We start from the raw sequence: 16,724 nt of genomic DNA, 5'->3' as shown, positions 1-16,724 counted from the left end.
CAACATGCAGAGTATATCATATTAATTCCTGAGTTCCTTGATGTCTGCCAAGCTGCCTGCCATGCTTAATTTTACCTTTTACAGATTCATTTGGAAACAAACATTTATGGGGGTACAGAATTTTATTTTATTTATTTTAATTCCATTTATATCCCGCCCTTCTCCGAAGACTCAGGGCGGCTTACAAGCTTAGCAGTAGCCTTCATTCTATGTATATGCCTGCTTATTAGGGCTTTCACACACACCCCAAGCGGCATTATTACAAAGTCAGCTTATTGCCCCCAACAATCTGGGTCCTCATTTTACCTACCTCGGAAGGATGGAAGGCTGAGTCAACCTTGAGCCTGGTGGGACGGGAACCTGCACTAATTGCAGGCAGCTGGTGTTACTTAAGGAGGCATTAGCCCACTGCTCCACCAAGGCTCACAGCAGAATGCTGCACAGCAGAAGAGCAGCCTTAAGCATGACCTGTATTTCCTTCAATACCTCTGGATCCTTTAGAGACAACCATGATGATAACCATTTCACAGGATTTCCTATAATCTCCTCTCAAAATCCCAAATGTATACAGGGCCCTCCAAAACTTAGTGACTCCTACTTTACAGAAAGAGTCCAATTAAACTGGTCTAAGTTAAGAAAGCCTTAACATCTAGATGAAATATGTAACAAGGTGTCAGGAAGAAGAAATGAGGTGTGTAGGCTGACAGGTTATTAATACAGCTCATCTTCTGTCATCAACCACTGACTACTCACCTGACTGACAGGACAAGAGAGACTAATCAAAGCAAGGGACCAACAATAGGCACTATTTCAATCATTAATTTTTATTTGTGTAACTGGTTTGGAAATGCATTTTCAATGGCTCTGCTGCTTATGGAGTAGTTGAGCTAATAATAATAAGACATAACAAACCTCCTCAAATAAAAGCAGGGAACGTGGCTCAAACAAGTAAGATTATTTTTTTCTTCCAGGCAGTAGGAATGAATGAAATTGTCCCTTTTACCTTTTCTATACTTTTCAACTTTTCCAAATTAAATTAGGTTTGTCCTCTTTTAATAATACAGCAACCTTTCCCAGCCTAGAGCTGGCTGAAGCTGCTGTGGGAGTCACAACATACTTGATTAAGAAATCCTGTCCTATTTCAGGTGTTGGGTCTCCAGGACAGAAACCCCTTGCCTGAAGCAAAACATTCTGATTTGCACTGAGCTGCCAGTTTATGGCAGGTCCTACAATGAAATTAGTAAATCTGTACTAATTTCATGTAGACAATGAGTAAACAACAGTACTTAGAACAAAAACTTGCAAGTTCCTATAAATAGTTTTTACTTGAATTGAGAAAACAGTAAACAGAAACAGAGAAGAAATCACAGCCTTGCTTTCTTTCACAAAACGTTGATTATAATGACACGCCTGTGCTCAGATAAATGTCTTTATTATTAAGCTTGATTACATTTACCAAATCACTACATATTGCAGTCAAAAGTACCAGAAAAGGATGGATCTCTGTGATGTGGGACTTCTGCAAACTTCATCTGGATTTCTTTAAGTGTTGTTCTTAAATGTATTGTGAACTACCAAAATATTTTAATCCCAAATTTTCCTAGCCAGGGGTCTCCAGATAGATTGCAACTCATTTCCTCCTTTGCCAAGAGCATAAACTGGATATCTAATCTGCAGCTTGTAGCACAGTGGTTAGGATGCTGGGTTGGAGGTTAGGAAGCCTGCATTTGAGACCCGAGTGCTGCTATGTGGTGGTGTGAGCTTTCATCATTAGCTCCAGCTCCTGGATGGGGGCGTGAAAGAAGCCCTCACTGGTGTCCCCCAGAAATGGTTATGTCACTGGCTAATTCTTTCCACCCGGAAGCACCTCAAACAGTGCCTCCAACACAAATGGGATGGGGCACCTGCAGTACAAATCAAATTCAAGTAAGCCACAGAAAACCATTAGAAATTAATAAAACAATTCTTATCTGTGCTCAAGTGATGCTCTCCTTGGAGGACAAGCCCACCTCCCTCAAAGCCTCCTGACATATTTGCAGATAGCTCTATGACTATAATAGATTTAAACATTGGATGCTCTGGAGTATTTTGGATTTAACACCCCCCCCCCAAATCCCTGAAACAGCAATGATTATTATCCTATTTATTATTTAGGACCTGCCTCAATCTAGTCATTCTATGCACCTGATGAAATGAGGTGTAGTCCCCAAAAGCTTATGTCTTTTAATCACAATTATTAATCAGAAAAGGTGCTATCAGATTCCTTATTTTTTTGCCACCATTAGGCTAACACGGCTCTCTTCCTACACATCTGTGCAGAAGGAGTTATTTAGCTAGTTGAGGAACTATGTCTGTAGCTTGGCAAGCTGTGCTTTGCTTGAGCTTGGTGTGTTGCACCACTGCAATATTACTCACTCTTGCTTGCTTCTTAAGTGTATTCCTGTTTGTAACCATTAAGATAAAAAGATCAATACCAGTTTCCTAATCTAACTCCTCCCAAGAGAGGGGAACTATAGCTGCCCAAAAGCAATATTCCCATAAACACAGGGACACTAGGTTTTGACCAAATAGGTCATCACATCATCCCCTGATGCTGTCTGCTAATGATTCTGTCTTCCTTAAAGCATCCTTGGCAGAGGTCCACTGTCTAGAGTTATGATCAATTTGTCGGGGGCGGATTATTACTCCCCTATCAGAGGAGGATGGACCGTGGCTCATTCGCATGGTGAACATCAAAGAAAGAAATCCGAGGCATATTCTACTGTAAACTTTTAATGAGAAAACAAAAGACCTAAACTGACTACATTCTCTCATCAGGCAGAATAGAAAGTAAGAAGTAAAGGAGTAACTGTGAGAAACTTTTTCTAGACATGCGCACAAAACAGTTTGAAACCATAACATGGCTGGACATGTGAGATTCTCTATGGTTACATGATAAGATAGTCACACAGGTGCAGAGAGCAGGGGAAAATGTACAGATAGAAATGAGCTGCTGGCAAAACTAAAAAAAACGGCAGCGACACAATTTCCTGATAACATGTGCTACAAAGCCATCTCCAAGTTTTGTTGTTTATACCCGTTTCTTAAGAAAAGTATTAGAAGGTGCCAAAAGCTCCAGAAAGTTTGAACCTTGGTGTAAGTTCCAAGTCCAAGAAGGATACTTTACAACTGCCAGCTCTCGGGCATCTCTCTGCTCCCTTTCTGAGGGGTTTCTGGCATGCTGTAAGGAAATGGGTTGGTGTAACTTTCCATTACTTCCCTTAATAGTCATTCAATAACATCTTATTTGGCATTCCACCCTGGCTGGAGCAGGCTTCTTCCTAATCCTAAAAACCCTATGTGCTTCTGTTTGTCAGAACACCTGTATTGCTATTGATGCTGCAACCATGAGTAAAATTCAGCTTGGAATCAACAATAATTCCAAAATACTTATCAGATGTAGTATTTCTAAGCCTGATATCCCTTTTTTACAGATATTTTTTTTCTTGAGAAGAAGTTCATGCTTGTTTCTACAAAACCTTAGTCTGTTACGTGACTATAAAGATTCTCAGTCATCCAGGTCATGGTTTTCCCAAAGGTGCTTTTTCAAAAGGCAACTGGGCTTTCTTAGTTTTCGCTTCTCAACCAAGAAGCTTCTTCACTTCCAAATGAATGAATTCAGAAGTGAATTCATTCAGAACTGAAGAAGCTTCTTGAATGAGAAGTGAAACGTCATCAAGCAAAACAAAGAAAGTACAGTTGCCTTTTGAAAAAGCACCTTTGGGACTCAAGTCTGTTGTCTTCATCCACTTCTCTAACTTATCAAGATCATTTTGTATTTAGCTTTTGTCTTCTAGGGACTTAATTATCCCACCCACTTCTGTATGATTTATCCATTTAATAAGCATTCCCTCTACCGCTTTGTTCAAATCATTAATAAAAATGAAGAATGCCAATATACCAACCCTCCCTAAAAAACAACAACACCATCCCCTTAACCTTAGCTCAGTAGCTAATTGGCAGGCATTCATTTGTGAGTTAACAACTTTGGTTAGAAAGTCAGTAAACATTGATGTAGACCTGATCAGCACCTTGGACAGAAGGACTATTTTGTCTGGCCATGATAGAGCCTTGGTGGAGCTTAGGGCTAATGCCTCCTTAAGTAACACCAGCTGCCTGCAATTAGTGCAGGTTCGAGTCCCACCAGGCTCAAGGTTGACTCAGCCTTCCATCCTTCCGAGGTAGGTAAAATGAGGACCCAGATTGTTGGGGGCAATTAAGCTGACTTTGTAATAATGCCGCTTGGGGTGTGTGTGAAAGCCCTAATAAGCAGGCATATACATAGAATGAAGGCTACTGCTAAGCTTGTAAGCCGCCCTGAGTCTTCGGAGAAGGGCGGTATATAAAGGTAAAGGTTCCCCCGCACATGCGTGCTAGTCGTTTCCGACTCTAGGGGCCGGTGCTCATCTCCGTTTCAAAGCCGAAGAGCCAGCGCTTGTCCGAGGACGTCTCCGTGGTCATGTGGCCGGCATGACTAGACGCCAAAGGCGCACGGAACGCTGTTACCTTCCCACCGTAGTGGTCCCTATTTTTCTACTAGCATTTTTACGTGCTTTCGAACTGCTAGGTTGGCAGAAGCTGGGACGAGTAACAGGCGCTCACTCTGCTACGCAGCACTCGGGATTCGACCCGCCAAACTGCCGACCTTCTGATCGACAGGCTCAGCGTCCTAACCCACTGAGCCACCGCGTCCCTAGGGCGGTATATAAATGGAATTTAAAAAAAATAAATAAAAATAAAATAGGAATAGCTCTATATACTTGGAAGGCCCTGTGATAGGAAAGTTCCATCTTTTATTATGGCTCCCATGCATTTTCCTGTTTTGATAAGCAATATCGGTTTGGCTGCTAGCACTGAGATAGTTAGAGGCTTGCTTTAAGAAACAGTTGCTGCCTATCAGCCAAAGTCACACCTGTTCCCAGTTGCCTAATTATCAGTGGGTTTGTTGGATAGTGTCAGCCCTGCCAGGGAAACCAGATAGGAATTGCAATTGGATGAGCTAATTCTACTTCATTGTAAAGCTACAATCTTGCAAGTCTGAGGTACATTCTTCCCGCTGCCCCTATTAACTTCTTGATCCATTAGGACAAGTCCTTTTAAGTTTCTTTCTCTGACTTTTAAGCTAGTGGAACTCCTTGCTCTTTTTTGTCTGATTATTTCCTAGGCAGCATCTCTTTCCCTTGTCCCCCCAAGGTCATCCACACATTGCATTACAGGAAGATTGCTAGAAAATAGTAATTTAGATTTGATTGTCCTGTATAAAATGTTTGGTTTCCAAGTTCCAAAGTAACTTTCTTCAACCTGATGACAACAGTCCAACAATCCAATAATGGATAGGAGTTCTGATCCAATAAATCTTGAAGATAGCAAGATGGGAAAAATTGTGTTCTATTGGTCTATCAGCACAGAAGCTAGTGTGCTTGTTTCAACTAGGGTATTACCTGCTCATTTTCAATTTCTATCTTCTAGCAGGCATGTCAAACTCGCAACGTCATGTGACGTCGCACGACATATCACGACTTTTTCCCCCTTGCCGGCAAAAGGGTGGGAACGGTTTTGGCATGACGCATCCAGCCTGTGGGCTGGGAGTTTAACATGCCTGTTCTAGTGCCTTCTCCTCTTAAGATGAAGCTGCTTTGAAATGCCATCACTTGCCTTAAAATTACTTGTCTTGAAATGCCATCACTTGCTTTGAAATTACTTGCCTTGAAAGGCCATCATTTGCCATGAAATGCCACCACTTGCCTTGAAATTAATTGCCATGAAATAGCACCTGGGCAACAGAAGGTGTCAAACAAATGTTTACTTCAGTCCATGTATAATGGTCAAGTAGATCCTGGAGACACATGTTTCAGAGGCAAGTCAAATGTTTTAAGAAATCTATAAATGCAGAAAATGATGAATGTGTGGCAAAGTGTGAAGAGGGAGTCACACATTACAGCCTTTTACTTTCAACAAGAGAAATAACACATGATGGGATGGACGCCTCAAGTGACTTAATAGCTGTGAAATCTGGGAACTAAAGGGGTCATCTGGAGCTCACAGCTGTTATATCTGCTTGAGGGTCATACAAATTGCATTATGTGTACTTCAGAGCAGGCAGGCAAAGTCAAGCCAATTTTATAATATGTGAAAATTCAGTGTTCACAAAATGCTCCAGTAAGCAACTAACAGCCACCATCCATCTTCACAAACCTTCCTCAGGACTGTTCCTTTAAGGGATGTGCCTCCAGTCTCCTTGGCCTCTCCTCCCCTAGTATAGCCTGATCCCCAAGATGAGCCCAAGTGCCTCTCATAGCCTCTGGACCCAAAAGAAATGGGCCTTGAAATTCGAGAGACCAAGTGCCAGGGGTGGATGAGTTAAAGCACAAAGTGGTCAAGGCAATTCCTTCCTCTCTTTCACAATATGTACCCATCCATTTATATGGACAGACAACCATTAAGCAAAGCCATTCCACAAGATAATGGAAGCCTTTTTGCAAGCCTAATTACTGTGCATAAGGAGATGGGAGTTTTTAAAAAGATATGAGCAATAGAAAGGAGTTGTTAATCATTGTTGTTCATCAGTCATAGACAGCTATCATCCTGCTTTTCCCAAAGAGCAACCAAGCTGAAACATTTGACTTTGAGGTGCAGCTTTTTGCACAGGACCAGGGCTGGGTAGTGAGGCTTCCTCTGGCCCAGCCATTCTCTACTTCTGGGTGGTCAGGAAAAACAAATGAATTGTAGGCAGGCTATGATACCCAGTGTTTTCTCTATACAATGTTTTCCTGCCATGAAACACCCATGAAAGATAGCTGGAATACTTACTGCCTTACCTAAAATCAGGTTGGACAAATACTGTTGCTTGCTAACATTTAAAGACACTCTTCCCACACAGCTCTCAAAGATCTACTTTCAACTTGAGTTTTTCTGGAAGTATTTCTCATACTTTCTGCAACTGGGGACCACAAAATAAACACTCAGAAAGTGCTGGAGCCAACCAGTAGACAAAGACCTCCATCTTTAAACACATAGGAGTTCACAGTTTACTGAGAATCAGATAGTTATAGTTGTATTTGCATATGCCTTCCCTTCCCTTCCTCTCCATTTTTAAAGATCCTTTTAAATAAAATTTAAACTAACCACTCCTAAAAAATCAGAAATCCAACATTTATTTACCATTTGAATTATGTTATGCATCTCATGCCTTAATAACAACAACCATGAGCATAAACTTAAGATGTTTATAAAATGTTCTTCAACAAAAAACACTCTGGGGCTAGAGTTGAGAGGATCATCAGTCTGAAATCCTGTTTTCAGAAAGTCAGCGTTGTCTTTCCTATTCACACTTTTCTTTTTGGATTACTTCTGAAAGATCACAGTTCAACTTAGCACAGTACTTCTCTGTTCACAGTCAGTATTTACTCTCAAGACCCGTTCACTGTTGTCAATAGTTGTCAATATTCCGAATTTTAGTTCTGCCATTGCTCCTTGCATGCTACAGAGAACTCATTTTCAGTCACCGATTCATTTTTGTGAACCAACTGACTGATGGTGAACATAGGAAGAAGGAAGCTGAGGAGAAAGCAGGCTGGTGATAAACATGGGAAATTTGCAACAGACAACGGGTTGACCTCTGTGGTCTTTAGAGCACAGTTAAAAATCACTGTCCTTGGGGACAGAATCTGACATTTCACTCAGTTATGGCTTCTGTGATGTTCAGGCACCTGAAAGAAATGCTTGAGCCCTAAATAATGGAACAGATGTGGTAGTTTCCCTCAGGACACTTTCTCTTTGTCAACTTTCAACTCCTAACTCAGAATGCAAAGCCTCTTCTCTATCATTGGCAGGGGAAGAGAGAAGGTGAGGGGAGAAGCAGGGATTTCAAATAAAATATTAAAAAAGAATGTACTAATGATTGAGTACTCTTGAACTAATTGCAGGTAGTTCAAGTAAGACTATAATCTAATGGCAGCATTAGGGAAAGGTCACCAAGAGCACACTAGCCCAATGTCTTCAAGATGACTTGGAGAACAGAACTCCCAGAATTCTCATCCATCATGGCTGAGGTGGGCAGGAGGTGGGAGGACTGGACTAAAAGACTACAAGTAGTCTTCGACTTAAACCGTTCTTTCAAAGCTACACTTGCACTGAAAAAAAAATAGTCTTTCACAATTACGACCACTGCAGCACCGCCAACGTCACATGCTGAAAAATTTGGTTGCTTGGCAACTAGCTCATATTTATGACAGTTGCAGGATGTTGGGGTCATGTGACCACCTTTTGTGACTTTCTGTCAAGTAAAGTCAGTGGGGAAGCCAGAGTCACTTAAGAACTGTGTTACTAACTTAACAACTGTGGCAAGAAAGGTCTTAAAATGGGGCAAAAATCAACTTAACAACTGACTTGTTTAGCAACCTAAACTTTGAGCTAACTTGCAGTAGTAAGTTGAAGACTACCTGTACTTGTGATGGTGACTCGGCCTCTTAGCTTAATCTCCTTTGTAAGGTTGCTGTAAGGATCAAGTAGGACTCCCCACCCTTTCTGCCTTGACAAAGGATGGGATTAAAAAAAAAGACAAATAAACACAAGGCAGTCTACCAAGGGTGACCATGTTGTTAGACTTCTGGCATCTCCATAGTCAAGATGAGAACCTGTCATTTTGAGGGAATGACTTGTGATGGTGGAACAAGCTCCTCCCATGCCTTTTAGACCAGCTGCTTTACAGAACATAAGGCCAGCAGCTCAGGCAAGATAGGCAGATATTCAAGAGGGGAGCCTGGAAGCTCATACAAACACCTTATGGTCACAAATATCCTCAGGATGTGGTCCAAACAGTCAAGAAGGAAGTCTTGATGGTGTAATCAAAGCGCCACCTAGTTTTTATGTGCATCACACATCAAAAACAGGCAAGGCTTTGATCCCATAGCCACCATTTTTTTTGACCACACCGTGTGGACATCCCCAATTATAGTGTTCCCCCCAAAATAAGACCAGGTCTTATATTAATTTTTGCTCCCCAAAATGTATTAGCGCTTATTTTCTGGCTAGGGCTTATATTCAGGGAAATATGGTACTAAATGTATCCATCTGGCTGATGATCTTATCTGGGGCTTATTTTGGGGGCGGGGCTTATATTAGAAGCGTCATGCTAGGGCTTATTTTCCGGTTGGGTCTTATTTTCGGAGAAACATGGTACGGGTCAAGCTATGCAAGAAGGGTCAAAGAAGAGACTAGACATTCACCTGTATGAGATGGTATAGGTTCTCCTACTTGAGCAGGGGGCTGGACTAGAAGCCCTCCAAGGTCCCTTCCAATTCTATTCTATTCTATTCTATTCTATTCTATTCTATTCTATTCTATTCTATTCTATTCTATTCTATTCTATTCTATTCTATTCTATTCTATTCTATTCTATTCTATTCTATTCATATGGGAAACATTAACAGGTATTCTTCTCCTAGCTCCTAAAGCAGGATTTCCCAGTTGTCCTGCTCATATTTCTTGCCTGCCTTCTCACTTTTTCAAAGCGATGGTAGTCCCAGGCATTTCATTACAGCAAATGACTCCAAGGCAGGAGGAGGGGAACAGAAGCAGAGGAGGACATGCAGTGATTAACACAGCCATCCTCTCAAAGCATCTTCAGTACAAAAAAAAAATGACTTTATGCTTGCATTGAAGGGAAGGCAATCAATTGTTTTACTGATGTCAAAGTGGCTGAATGAGATCCTAAGGATGGAGCTGAGACCATAAATCATAAGCCCTGTAGGAACAGAAGAGGCTGCAGAACCTGAAGCAGCAGCTCTAAAGCTTCTTTAATGCTTTGCGTAGGAAGCAGTGAATTTATTGTATTTGAAAATAGTTGACTGAAATGTACTAGTAAGTTGTACTCTGGTTCCTTATGAACAATGATAACTTTAAAACTCTATGCGTAGGAGTATGCATATTTAAGAGTCAGAGGCATCAAGCATAACTCTACGCAAAGAATACTGGGTCTTTAAAATCTGTGGTCCCCCCAGTGCTCCTGCAGCATTGCAAATAATTCCCTTGGAAAAATCCACATTTTTTTCAACCCTCTACCACATAGCTAGAAGCAGCACACTTGTCTTTGTACCCAGTGATTACAATTGTTGCCAGTAAACTGGAGAGTTAGCTTTGGTCCATCATATTATGACATGATACATAACACATAACATTATATTGTAATATTATGGCCAGTCAATCTCTCTCAGCCCAACTCACCTCATTGGGTGGTTGTTGGGAGGAAAATAGGAGGAGGAAGGTGTGTTGGATATGTTTTCCGCCTTGAGTTATTTGTAAAAATAATAAAGGTGCAGCACAAATAAAAAAGAAAATATACCGATCTGCTGAAAGCAGCTTTCAAACCTCTCTTGGTTTGAATATTTAGGAGGGTAAGTAGAGCAGGAGTTTGCCTGCTTCCCCAACAGGTTGCTGTGCTGCAGAGTTCGTCAAGTGGAGGGTTCTTTGTCACAAAGCAATATTCAAATCGAAGCATATCAATATTGATAAATGTCTTCTATGGGGTAGTTTAAGGAGAATGTTGATTGGAGAAAAAGCATAAGGGAGGGATGCCAAAGCAGCAGTTTATCTCAGTGTGAAAATCTCAATTCAATTTCCCACCCTTTGGTTGCTATTATATTTTTTAAACCAAAAGACTGCAGGAGAACCAATAATGGGTCTCCTGATGTAGAATCCAGCTACGCACAAGCCCTCTGTTTCATCTTCAAAGTATACAGAGTAAAAGTTGTTTCCTTTTGCTGGTTGTTTTGGAATCAGGTTGTTGGGAGATTTTTTTTTCCTTCTGGAAAGCTCGGATAATGACATGCCAGACAAATGATGTACATCTGAAATACTATATAGTTTTACTGAAGTGTAGAGGGCAGCGCAGGGTATCTGGAATTGCAGTGATATCAAGGAGTTATGGATACAGTATTTTATTTTCCATTCTTTCCAGCTTCTGTTGCCAGATTGTCCTGTGACCTTTTCTTCATCCAGATGGAAAACCTTTGTTCAAAGCATTTACTTGCAGACCCTGAGCTTCTGATTTCATTAACTACAGACTCAGTAAATGTAGATCAAATTACTGAAATCAGTGCAAGTAACTGATGAAGCTAGATAAAGGCCTGGGAACCCTAGTAAATAGAAGGTCCTCCTAAAGCTGAAGGACCATCAAGGCCGGCGTTATATGACTCTCCTTAGAGTCTCCTGCCAATTTCTCTTTTCTACCACTACTACCACCTAGGACCTTTGTTTTCCCCAAAGTATGTGGCACTCAAGCGACTGATGCCATTTGAAGGCAGGAGTTTGTAAAAACTCTATTTGGAAGGGGGATAAAGCAAGCTATCCTTCCCACAACTTCTCCAAACCCACAGAGTTAAACAGAAAATCCCAGCTCAACTCACATGAATAACATGGTTGTCCTTGCATGGTCCTATCCACTGTGGTTCTTTGTCCCTCCCCAATTGTTAAATGTGATGACCGTCACCAAGATTGCCCATTTTTAATGATGCTATTATATCAATGTCATTGCATTCCTATTATGCTAGACATCTTATTTGAAGGAATTGATGATGTTACTACTTATATGGACTAAGGTTTGAGCTGCTAGAGAAAAGGCAAGCAGGTTTTTCTTTCCGGCTCCATAGAAATATGCCTCAAGGATCTAAGGCCCCTTTTGTAGTGCACTTACTCACAGATGCTACAAAATGGCTTCCTTTTAGGAAATGTTTCCTAAAAAATATTAACAAATTGTTTTGTAAATCCCAAAGTAGACATAACATAGTTTTTTAAAAAATAATTTTTAAAGTAAGTATACCCCCTGAATCTTTTCAAAAGGGAAGAAATCCTCTTAAAAATTCTGCTCCCACTCCTACAGTCTTTGGAAATACAAAAGTTTTAAATATGTCCCCAAGCATCAAAAATGTCCTCACCTCCAGTTCCTAGGGATTCTCTAGCACTGAAAAGGTAGCTTTGGGATGCATACATAAATAAACTAGATTAAAACTTTACAGTCTGTTTAAAATAAGACAAGAAAAACAAGAAACTCCACATTCCACCCAGACACAATTAAAATTTAGTGCCATTTAGGTTCTAGGTTTTATCATGACGTTATCCAAGCAGGTACTAAAACTGAATAACAGAATAATTTATAATCCTTTTCTCCTAGTTATAGAGTGTTGCTGTTTTTCTCCAGCTAACATAACACTCCCCTTCCAATGGAGGAGTCAATCACTTGAAATTTACCTCATTATAAATTTGAAAAATTTCATTTCGTTCATCTATGTTTTCCTCTTTCCCTCTCCCCATGCTCTTGCTGGAGGCAAAATGTAATTGGCTGAAATGAAGCGAATGGGAATCAATAACTTAACTAAAGAATCAGAAACTGCCTCTTACTTGCCTATGCTTTGAAATATGGCCTCATTTAACTTCCACCCCTCAACGAGTAATAGATCTATGAGAATGATCCCAAACTGATGCTAATAATAGGCAAGCAGAAACACTTCCAACCACACTGGCTGATTTGACACCCAGGAGGTAGAGTGAGAAAAGAAGAAAAGCATCAAATCAGTGTGTGCCACAATCTTTCCCCCACCTGCTCTGCTTTCTGTCACATCTTTCTCTTTACAATCAATAAAAGAGTCAGGAATTACATGTTGATAAGGGGGGAAAAATCCCTGAAGCCAGAAAGTGATATTGCTAAATAGCAGAGGGTTGAAATTTTAATGTCTTAAAAGTCCTTAAGGAGAAATCATAAAACCAACTTGCAATGCACCTAAAAAGGGACAAAAATTAATTAAAATTCTAATATTTGGTCCACAAATGGGGAAACCGCAAAGATTCACAGACCAGCAGAAGGATAAACAGCCATTTGTACCATAATGTCATTTATTATTTTGATATACAAGTTCTCAATGCCAAATAAACAAAATCCTATTTAGGCTCTACAGAGATTTGTCTTTTGGCATTGGAAATGCTGGTGAAAATAATGACAAAGATGAACATAGTACAGCTTTGAAATTTTTCACCCATACTAAAATCTACAGACTCTGCTGCTATTAAATATGTACATAACAAGATCAATGAGATGGCTACATGCCACACACACAAAAAAAATATCAGTAGGCTGTTCATAATTCACACACACACACACACACACACCCCGTCACACACATTAGATTGATTGAATTTGGATGTGTTTGATTGGAAGGAAATCAACAGTTGTTGATATGTACAGATGAATGGATATTGTATACAACATGTGTTCAGATGCTTTCGTTACAAAATCTAGAGTTAAGGACTGTTCTGGCAAGGAAAATGGTGATGAAGGCCTATTATCATCATTTAGCTGCTGCTCATCTAAATGCTCCTCAGATCCCACATTTGTTCCCGGTGTACCAAATGCAAATATATGTATTTAATCAACAACATCAGAAAGAAAATAGCTTCCCTTGGGTCTGTGAAAGCTAAGCTGAGAGGCAGCAGTTCTCACCACAGAGATGTCAGTTCAGTGACCAGCCAGTGCTCTGCCTTCAAGGGCATGAAAGCCAGGCAGAGTTCATTGAAACCTGGGAGAACCAGGAGGTAGCAATCATAGGGCTTACAATGCTGCATATATAAAAGGATACTGTTCCTGCACCCTCCAACTGACAATCAGCTGTTCTTCCTGACTCCATTCTAGTTAGCAATAAAGCTTCTTCTTTCTTCTAAGCTTGCAGAATTAGATTCTAAACAGTGGCAGATTAGATTCTACACCCGTGGCAAACATTTTCTGAATGGCAGAAGCCAAACAAAAGGGTCCATTTAAAAACAGGGGTAGGACAAATGAAAGAAGATTAAGAAAGAACTTGGATTAATTAAGAGAAACACCTGGGTGGAGGAATGACTAATTGTATTTTATTTCTTAACAAAGGTCACTCCCATCATAATTTTATATATTTGCCCTGTTCACCGCCCTGAGTCCTTCGGGAGAAGGGCGGTATATAAATAAAATAATAATAATAATAATAATAATAATAATAATAATAATAATAATAATAATAATAAATAATTAATAATAATAATTAATAATAATAATAATAATAATAATAATAATAATAATAATAATAATGCAACTTGGAAAATTTTGCCTGGGAGGCAGCAATTTTACTTGGCACTTTTTTTTTAAAACTTCCTTGCTTGCAAGTAATTCTCAAGAAAATGATAAATACAAATGAATGGATAGAAGGGGATGATTTTCCCATCAGTGTTTTTTTCTCTTCTCTCTTCCATCCCCTCCCCCAATATTTCTCTGCATCTAAAAAAGAAAATTGCTACCTTGCAGAACTAATGAGCTATTAAACAGCATGAAACATACAAAAGGTTTTGCCCATCCTGATGCTGGGAGCCCAATTTACCAATGCAATGGATCCCCCTGGACCAATGCAGAGCTACAAATGATAGTTGAAAGAATGCTAATGAAATGAAACATAGGGATGCTGGCATTTTTTTCTGCATAAATTATTAACACTTCAGGTCTGAACTGGTCCCTCAAGGCCAGAATCCCATCTACTCTTTTCACAGGAAGGTATTGTATAGGCATTTGGCTCTGGTCCTTATTTAAGAAAGGACGATGACGGGGATTGAATGCTGCAGAAGCTTACGTAGAGTTCAGTTTGAGCAAGAGCTGAGAACACCAAGCGTTAGTATTAAATTGCATGAAGAAACAAATTTCCCCAGGAGAACTGGTGGAGCCTTTCTCCATTTCGTGCTCTTCAAATAACATGTTGGCGAGGAATTATAGAAGCTGTCATCCAACACATCTAAAGGTTGCTAACTTTTGGAGGGCTGACACAACATCTGGAAGAAGAAGGTGCCACTGGTCAGAAAATGTTGGCTTCCAATCTTATCTTTGCTCTGAATTGGTTAGGTATCTTTAGGCAAGACATTTTTTTTTTACTAACAATAGCTGTTCCTCAAATTTGCAAAATGGGAAGAATAACCTGCTTAGTAGGTGAGGGGAAAGGTAGGGAGAGATCTGGCCCATTTTTTTCATATAGAATTGGATTAAGCCTTCAGCTTGGTGCATCTCAAATAGTTATTATGCAGTGTATAAAAACATTTGGGGCAGTGTTTAATTTGCAAAAAATAATGTTGTGTCTCAAAAATGTTTGGAAACAAACATGCTATGCTGGGAAAGGTTTCTCTCATAAAGCCTAGAATCATAGGGCTGGAAGGGACCTCAGAGGTCTTCTAGTCCCACGCCTGGCTTAAGGCAGGAGACATTATGATTATATCATCCAGGTCAAATGTTTGTCCAGTGTATTTTTGAAAACCTTCAGTAATGGAGCACGTACAGCTCCAGGAGGCAAGCTATTCCACTGATTAATTGTTTTCACTGTCAGAAAATCTCTCCTTACTTCTAGGCTGGATTTCTCTTTAACAAGCTTCCACCCATTACTTCTAGTGCTTTGGAGAATAAGTCAGTCCCCTCTTCCCTGTGATAGCTTCTCAAGTACTGGAAGACAGTTATCATGTGTCCCCTATTGCTTTTAAAACAAATAAGGGATTGGATTTTGACAAAAGCTGAGCCTAAGAGAGAATGGTTATTTTGATTGCACAATAACATGAACCAATGAGAGGTTTAAGAACCATATTCTGCACATTCTAGCTTTGCCTTTTCAGCACTGACTTCCTGTATTTGTGATACAGGCTGACTGCTGGCACTTGAATACTAAAAGAATATGCATCAAAGGGCCCTAACAGATGGCGCAACAGCTTCAGGGCTCAGGGAAAAAAATCACATTGGTTAAAAAAGAAGTCTTAAGATTAATCAAATCAGTGCCCCAAGAACAGTTATCTCCTGGGTACAGTACTTACATTATAAATGGAAGAAGCATTTTTCAGAGGCACATGCTTGGACAGTTCTTATTTTGTTTTGTTTTCCAGATGCCTCTTCCACCTCACAGTGGCCCAGCTGAGAAGAAAGGAATTTTAAAGCCTGAAGAGTTGGCACAGGTAAGTTGTAACATTCATAAATTATAACAGACATTATAATAATTTCCTGTGCTTATTAAGTGGGCACATTCTGTCAGGAATTTGTATATTTTAATGACTAGTTTTGTTTTTCAACTTAAGTCTCTTTGCCATGGCTCTGTGGAATGAGAAGAAATGTGAACCTCACCTAAAAATATAGTGATGGTTTAGCACTCCGATATACTAATAAACAGCATAAATATTTACTGATAATTTTGAATTTCCTGAGGAAGAAATGGCAAACTGAAGATGGACTGGATAAAAGTGGAGCCAACAACCACATCTGAATGAAGACCTGGCAAGCAGATTAATTCTTCATAACTCCTTTCCAGATAAGGAGAGGACTTAGGATTGCCCAAAGTTGCTCCAGACAGCTGCTCCTTGTGAGGAGATTGCAAGACAGCAGTCTTCAGCAGGTTTAGTGCTCTGGGAGATGAGGAAAAACCATCTCCACTCAAATGCAGTCAGCACTTTTAAAAGGACACAAGCTTCACATCCAAAACTGACACAATGAAGCTCATGCTTTCAAATAACTGGTTAAGACTATGTTAAGAAAATATTTATTTAAGGAATTGTTCTGTTCTGTTGGATTCTGTCCCAAAAATACATTGGTGGTATTGGCAGGGCTTTTTTCCTCATAGAACGCTCAGAACGGAGTTCCGGCACCTTTT

General features: G+C 40.0%; 1 protein-coding gene across 1 annotated transcript in view; it reads right to left on the bottom strand.

Annotated features, from left to right (window-relative positions):
- PDE4A (phosphodiesterase 4A) overlaps positions 1-15,990 on the bottom strand; it is a gene marked incomplete at its 5' end in the record, with an annotated part of 176,901 nt that extends 160,911 nt beyond the window's left edge. The window contains one exon of the mRNA XM_083353707.1: positions 15,898-15,990. Coding sequence (XP_083209833.1) covers positions 15,898-15,917 — 20 coding nt within the window. The remainder of the gene's footprint in view (positions 1-15,897) is intronic.
- Positions 15,991-16,724: the final 734 nt, after the last annotated feature.

This window comes from Vipera ursinii, assembly GCF_947247035.1.
Source record: "Vipera ursinii genome assembly, chromosome: 2".
NCBI lineage: Eukaryota > Metazoa > Chordata > Lepidosauria > Squamata > Viperidae > Vipera > Vipera ursinii.
The sequence above is the reverse complement of the archived record's forward strand: the minus strand, read 5'-3'. Positions and strand labels throughout refer to the sequence as shown.